Source organism: Curcuma longa, chromosome 4 (genome assembly GCF_044706935.1).
Source record: "Curcuma longa cultivar G26 ecotype Majalengka, Jawa Barat chromosome 4, ITB_CL_G26_1.1, whole genome shotgun sequence".
NCBI lineage: Eukaryota > Viridiplantae > Streptophyta > Magnoliopsida > Zingiberales > Zingiberaceae > Curcuma > Curcuma longa.
Window position 1 is genome coordinate 294597 of NC_133864.1, and position 7773 is coordinate 302369.

At 46.1% G+C, this 7773-nt stretch overlaps 1 protein-coding gene across 1 annotated transcript; it reads left to right on the plus strand.

The window, feature by feature from the left end:
- Positions 1-2699: 2699 nt before the first annotated feature.
- On the plus strand, positions 2700-3196 carry LOC141826287 (uncharacterized). The gene is made up of 2 exons (XM_074713533.1): positions 2700-2746; positions 2800-3196. The coding sequence occupies exons 1-2, from the start codon at positions 2700-2702 to the stop codon at positions 3194-3196; spliced, it is 444 nt and encodes a 147-aa protein (XP_074569634.1).
- The last annotated feature ends 4577 nt before the right edge of the window (positions 3197-7773 follow it).

Consider the following 7773-nt stretch of genomic DNA (forward strand, 5'->3'; position numbering starts at 1 on the left):
AGCACAGGCGCGCAGTATATCATATATATATATATATATATATATATATATATATATATATACTTGATCATTAATGTATCGATCAGTTGGACATCAGACCTCCAACTAACTGTGCTGGTCCAACAGATTAAAACTTACAGTTTTAATTTTTTAATATTATGGGTGGTTATGAGCGTGGATCGAGAGTGACCCGAGTCCCATAGCAGTTTATATCTATCAACTTCAAGGCTGACCCGAATCAGTTCTCGACTCGCGATTCCTTTCCCGGGAGCTGAATTTCTCTTCATTCGAACGCGGTTCAAATAGAGGCCCCGGAGCCGACTCCTCGATGTCAGAGGCACCGCCCCGAGCCGAATCCTTATTCGGATCCTCTTATGTAGCCGAGTCCTCTTACGTGAACGATCCCTCCTATGAAACTAGTTCCTCGCGAGACGAACTCCTCGGTGCCCAAGGCACCGCCCCGAACCGAATCCTTATTCAGATCCTCTTATGTAGTCGAGTCCTCTTACATGGACGATCCCTCCTATGAAGCCGATTCCTCACGAGACCGACTCCTCGGTGCCCAATGCACGACTCCGAGCCGATTCCTCCTGCGAACCCGCAGCCTCCCGGTCGGCTCGGCTATCTCACTCTCATTCGGATTCGGCTAAAGTGCACAACACAGTACCCAACTCCGTTAACCTCATCATTTCTTCTGACAGTCCCATATTCCGTATTTATGAGCACCACCCTGACACCCACGTATGAAATGATCTTACGAGTGTATGTCAATGATGGGATCTTCACTCTGATCATTCCATATCTTTCAGATAAGATCATACTCAGGGATGGGACATTTTCTTTAATTAAGATGGGATGCCTCATTTAATCATGATGGGATATGACTTCTCATTTCACTTATATAACGACCACTACTCTCCTTACACAGGTACGCGCACACTCGATCACACACTTACTCTCTCATTCTCCTCTATTCTTTCTTCTTTTTCTTCCTCTTCACGTGCTGACTTAAGCGTCGAAGTGGTCGCACCAGGGCACCCCTGGTCTTCCCTCTCACGTTTGCTTTGCTTGCAGGACTCGGCAATTCAGCACCCTTCAATCCTGTTACTTTCTGGTGAAGAGATTTGGTTGGTGACACGTCCCTGGGTGGTTCTCAACCGGCAACACCCTTCAATCCTGTTACTTTCTAGTGAAGAGACCTGGTTGGTGACACGTCCCTAGGTGGTTCTCAATCGGAACATAATTTGGTGTCGTCTGTGGGAAAGTGAAGAATCTGGATTTGACACATGCCAATGGATGATCCTCACCGACCTCCCCTCATTACCATGACGCATGAAGATTTCGATCGGGTGGTAGCCACTGCAGTTCTGGTTGTTTCCCGAGGTCAGGACTTGCTCCGGCTCCTCCTTCGAGAATCCCAACTAGATCTGCTGAAGTCCCTCCAATCCCAACTCGACAACAGCAAATTCCCCTGGAAGCCCCGAGAGCTCATTCAACGAGACCGCTGCAAGAAGCCGATTACTATGGTGCATCCATGGAGTCTGCCGCCGAACAGACTCCTTCCAGAGATCCTGCTTGGGGAAAAGGACCGTGGCCAAGAGAAGGTAGTGGATTGGACAGTTCCCCCTTCACCCGCCGAATCCTAGAAAAAGAGCTTCCTCGACACTTCCAAACCCTGCAGTTTCCTGACTACACAGGGGCCACCGACCCCGAAGATCACATAGGACAGTTCGAGAATGTCGCCCTGCTACATCAGTATACAGACGACATTAATTGTTGCGTCTTTCTGATGACCCTAGCCGGGTCCACTCTGCGCTGGTTCAACCGACTGCCTCCTTCCTCCATTGGCTCCTTCATCGACTTCAAGAGCTCCTTCCTAAGGCACTTCGCAACAAGCAGGACTTACCGCAAGACTCCTATAGACCTTTTCTCTATCAGATAGAAGTTTCGCGAATCCTTGAAGGAATATGTGCACCGATTCAACCAGGTGGCACAAGAGATACCTTTAGCCGCCTCTGAAGTCTTAGTAAGTGCCTTCTCCCAAGGATTAATAGAGGGAGATTTCTTTAGATCCTTGATCAAGAAGCCTTCAGAGAACTTTGATATGTTGCTGAGTCAAGCGGTCAAATACATTCATGTGGAAGAAGCGCAGTCGGCTCGGTGCAAGGACGCTGAATCTCATCCCTACCCCATGCCTAGTCGTAATCCTCCGGCGAGCAGCCGAGTAGATCGAAGGCTCCTCCCGCAACCTCTTCAAAGTCCCGACTTCGAGGCTTCGGCGGCTCCTCTCAAGTCCAGCCATCGCGCCATTCAGGCCGTGGACTCCCGGCCTGGTCAGTCCTTAGGGACCTCGCGGTGGTTACCTCGCTTCTGCGCCTACCATCAATCCTGGAGCCACGCCACCAATGAATGCCACCAGTATACCCGAGAGCTCTGCCTCATTGCTGAGCAGCGCTCTCAGAGGTCATCTCCGATGCCAAGACCTTGAGGAACTCCAGGCAGAAGATCCACTCGGGACACACAACCGTCTCCTCCCCAGTCCGCTCATCCGCAAGACCGCTCTCCTCGACGATCAGCTCCTCCCACTCAAATAGGAGCCACTCGAAGAGCTCGAGCGGACGATGCCAATAACGCCCAGGAAGATAACCAAGACAACGCTCCCCAAGGCAGCATTCACATGATCACTGGAGGAGCAACTGATGGAGATTCTGATCGGGCCCAAAAAGCTCGCAGCCGATAACTTGAGGTTTGTGGCATTGGTAAAGGCAAGCGAGATAACGACCCCACAATTGGCTTCAGGCCTCAAGACTTAGAGGGGATAAAGGTCCCGCATGATGATGCGTTGGTCATCCGGGCTACCATCGCCAACTACAATGTAGCCCGAGTCTTCGTTGACATGGGCAGCTCAGTTAACATCATATTTAAGAAAGCCTTTGATCAGATGCAGATTGAGGAATCTAATTTGCAGCCCATGGCTACTTCCCTATTCGGATTCATTGGAAATGAAGTACAGTCACTCGGCTGGATTAGCCTTGCCATATCCCTTGGCGAAGAACCATTAAGAAGAACAAGGCGCACTTCCTTCACCATAATGGATGCTCCTTCGGCTTACAATGTGATCTTGGGGAGGCCGACTCTGAGTGCCTTCTCGGCGGTGGTCTCCACTTACCATCAGAAAATGAAGTTCCCAGTATAGTAGGAGACCAAGTCGGGGAAGCTCGGGGCGACCAGCTGACCTCTCGACGATGCTACGTTGATATGGTCTGAACCGAGACCAAGAAACACCGAAAAGTGCAAGGGGCCAAATCCACTCGGTTCAGGAGGTCCCTTCTTCTCTGAAGTTTGAAAGCAAGGAGTAACTACAAGTCTGCCCCGGCCAAGCTGAGACAGTCATCCAAGTAGTTGCAGATCTGTCTCCCGAGCTGAAGCAAGAACTCGGCGCCTGCCTCCTTTGAAACCAAGATGTATTTGCCTGGACGACCGATGACCTCACCAGCATTTCTCCTTCCATCGCCGTCCATCGACTCAACACTCTCCCTGGTGCTCGATTGGTTAAGCAGAAAAGGAGGTACTTCGGTCCCGAGCAGAACAAGATCATCCGAGACGAGGTGCAAAAGCTCTTGAAAGCAGGACATGTCAAAGAAGTATATTTCCCGACTTGGTTGTCCAACGTCGTGCTCGTGTCGAAACTAGGCAATAAATGGCGAGTCTGTATGAACTTCCAAGACCTCAACAAGGTCTACCTAAAGGATAGCTATCCTTTGCCGCGGATCGACCAGCTGGTGAACTCGACTGCAGGATGCGAATAAATCTATATGTTAAATGTTTATCAGGGATACCATCAAATCTCTCTTGCTATAGATGACCAAGATAAGGTCAATTTTATAACAATTGATGACACCTTTTGCTACACTATTATACCGTTTGGACTGAAAAATACAGGCGCCACCTATTAACAATTGATGGACCGAGTCTTTCATCATCAACAAGGCTGAAACATCAAAGTATACGTCGATGACATATTGGTTAAGACAACTCGGGGTGAATCCCTCAAAGCCGACATAGACAAGACCTGCAACACCCTACGCCGATATGGACTCAAGCTGAATTCGGTCAAGTGTCTCTTTGGCGTCCGAGTTGGGTGGTTCCTTGGATACATCGTAACTGAAAAAGGAATCGAGGTCAATCTGAAAAAGATACAAGCATTGGTGTAACCTTTGCCCCGTGAGTCACTCTTGATGTATCTCTTGGCTACCGACTTGGTTATCAGCTCGGTCTTGGTGAAGAATGAAGGGCAGATGCAGCTCCCCATCTACTTCTCCAGCCACTTGTTGAAGGATGTCGAGACTCGATATACCAGCCTGGAGAAACTAGTGTGGATTCTAATTTTGTCTGCGCAACGACTTAGGTCATATTTTTTGTCACACCCTATTATAGTGCTGACCAATAGTAACCTGAGACGAGTGCTCACCTAGCTTGAGGCTTCGGGGAGACTTATCAAGTGGATGGTGGAGCTCAGTAAATACGACATTCAATACCAACCACGTACGTCCATCAAGACCCATTGACTGAAGAACTCAATACTGGCCTTCCTTCGGAGAGGCGAAATACCTGTTGATCCCGATCAAGCTCGCCTTCTCAAGAGAAGGGCTCCCCGATTCACCATGATACGCGATCAGTTGTATCGCCGAGCCTTCTCGCGGCCGCTGCTCAAGTGTCTCGGCCCTGAAGATGCTGAATACATAATGAAGGAGGCACATCAAGGATGTTGTGGAAACTACCTCGGGAGCCTAGCTCTAGCTCGGAAAGTTCTGTTGGCTGGATATTTCTGACCGACTCTTCATGCGGATTCGGCTAAGCTCGTGTCGACTTGCATCCATTGCCAGAAGTATCAACCTTTCACCAAGCACCCGACCGAACAGCTGAGAGCGGCTACAATCTCATGTCCCTTCGATCCGTGGGGAATGAATATAGTCGGCCCTTTCCCGACTGGGCCGCAGCAAAGGAAGTTTCTGATGGTCGCTGTGGATTACTTCTCGAAATGGATCGAAGTCGAAGCCTTAGCCCGGATCATGGAGGACACGGTGCTCAAGTTCCTATGGAAGAACATTGTATGCCGATACGACATATCACACCGGCTAGTTTCAGACAACGGGCGGCAATTCCAGGGCAAGAGGCTTCAAGATTAGTGCAAGGGGCTTGGCATTCAGCAAGCCTTCACTTCGATGGCGTACCCATAGAGCAACGGACAAGCGGAAGTCGTCAACCGGAAGATCGTGCGTGGACTCAAGACCAAACTTGATCATGAAGGCGGGAGCTGGGGTTAAAGAGCTACCCTGCATTCTATGGTCCTACCGCACCACACCAAGAGAAAGCATTGGTATGACGTCCTTCCACTTAGTGTATGACGGAGAAGTTGTGGTCCCTATGGAGGTGGGGGTCGAATCAAACCGGCGGTAATGTTACGACGATGATAATGACGGCCGAAGACTCATAGAGCTAGATCTCATCTCGGAAGCTTGAGACAAAGCTACGACAAGACTCATGGCTTACTGACAACGCATATGTTGTACCTACAACAGGCGAGTCATTCCGCGGGCTTTCCAAGTAGGCGACTTGGTTTGGAAGAAAGTCAAATCCGTAAGAGATGTCGGCAAGCTCGAGCCACCATGGGAAGACCCATATCGAGTTATTAAGAATACGAGCTCGCGTGCTTATTACCTATCAGACTCTGCTGGCAAAAAGTTGGCGATATCGTGGAATGCAACCCATTTACGGCCTTACCGAACATAATGAGTTCTCGAGAACTCAGTCTTTACCTGTCCTCTCCTGTACTTCTCCTTGTAAATATTTATAACAGTAATGATAAATGAAAAACTTTTCTTGTCTAAACAAGATACAAAAATTATGTTCTTAATTAATGCAGGTACAAAATAACACTCCTCTAGTTCTAGGACAAGCCAGTGGGCGAAGATAAGGAATATGTTCCTACTGCTATAGCAGCAACTCTTGCGCTATTGCCTACTCGTAGGTCTACTTCGCTCTTTGTCAATACTCTAGTTCTTCGTAGACCTTGCATATTGGTACAAATGTGAGACACACAATCAGTATCTAATACCCATGATGAAGAAATAGATAGATTGACTTCTATAACATATATACCTAAGGCAGAAGTCTCACTTATTTTTTTCTTGACTTCCTCTAGGTAAAGCTTGCAGTTCCACTTTCAATGTCGGGTCTCACCACAATGGAAGCAGGTTCCTTCTTTAGCCACCCCGCCTTTAGGTTTCAGTGCAGAAAAGTTGGTCTTGTCCTTGACTTGGGTCTTACATTTACCTTTGAGCTTCCATTTGCCTTTGCCTTTCTGTATCATCAGCACGACACTAGGCTTAGTCTTTTTGAGATTGGGCTCAACAATTCTTAACATGCTAAGCATCTCAGACAATGACTTGTCAATTTCGTTCATGTTATAGTTCATGACAAATTGACTAACCCTTCCGACAATGATTGCAGGATAAGGTCAATGACCAATTTTTGGTCCAATGGAAATCCTAGTCTTTCAAGGTTCTCTACATACCCAATCATTTTGAGTTCGTGAGTTTCTACAGGAGTTCCCTCTTGCATCTTGCATGCAAATAGGGCCTTAGACACCTCAAACTGTTCGTGCCTAGTTTGCCCTTAATATAGTTGCTTCAGGTGCTCAATCATATCATGAACATCCATGTTCTCATATTGCTTCTGAAGCTCAGAGTTTATGATAACAAACATACGGCATGATACATCCAGTATATCATCCTGATGCTTTTTGTAAGTATCTTTTTTAGCACGAGTAGTGGTAGTGGCGGGTGCTTCAAAAAGAGGTTGCTCTAGGACATATAGTTTGCGTTCATACTTGAGAACGATCCTAAAGTTTCTGTACCAATCTAGAAAATTTGCTCTGTTAAGCTTGTCCTTTTCAAGGACAGATCACAGAGAGAGAGAGAGTATTCGACGTATTTGATGACATGATGATCTTCAACATTAAAATGCATAAATGAGTAGCATATCTAAATCATTTAATTAGGCCTTTAATTAAATGATGCTCCCACTGGATCATAGAGCTTTGGTCCGGGGCTAGTCATGGATGTAGATAACCATAGTTTATCCACACTACTAGATCCAAAATCAATAGCGACAAGATTCATGTGGGACAAGATCCTCATTATACCTCATCTTGAGTTAGCTTTGGCTAATCGCTTAAGACATAGTATAATTAGGTAAGTAACATGCCAATTATATCTTATGCAACTCTTGTGAACAAAGGGTCAAAATCTATATTATATATCATCTTGAGTTAGCTTTGGCTAATCGTCCAAGACTTAGTATAATTGTTCTTAAACTCAACTTTCTCAACTTTTGGGATATGCCTCTAAGTTCTCAATCCAATTGAAGTAACTTAGTTAAGTCTAACCCAAAGTTCAATAGTGGGACATCACAACACTCGCACTCTACTAAGATAAAATATGTCACTTTACTTTGGTAAATCCAATACACAAATGATCAAAATAGTAGTGAGTACCAAATAATATTAGATTATATTTTAATCTAATATGCAAAGGTTATGTGCTTTCCTTCAAATAACTAAGTTAAATTAAATAATATTAGATTATATTTTATATCTTATAATCACCTGATAATCATATAACTAAGATTATGTATGATAACTAAGGATTAATAGATGTTGATTATGGAGTTAACAAGTTTTATGATTAAGGGTTAGTAGATGTTGGAGTT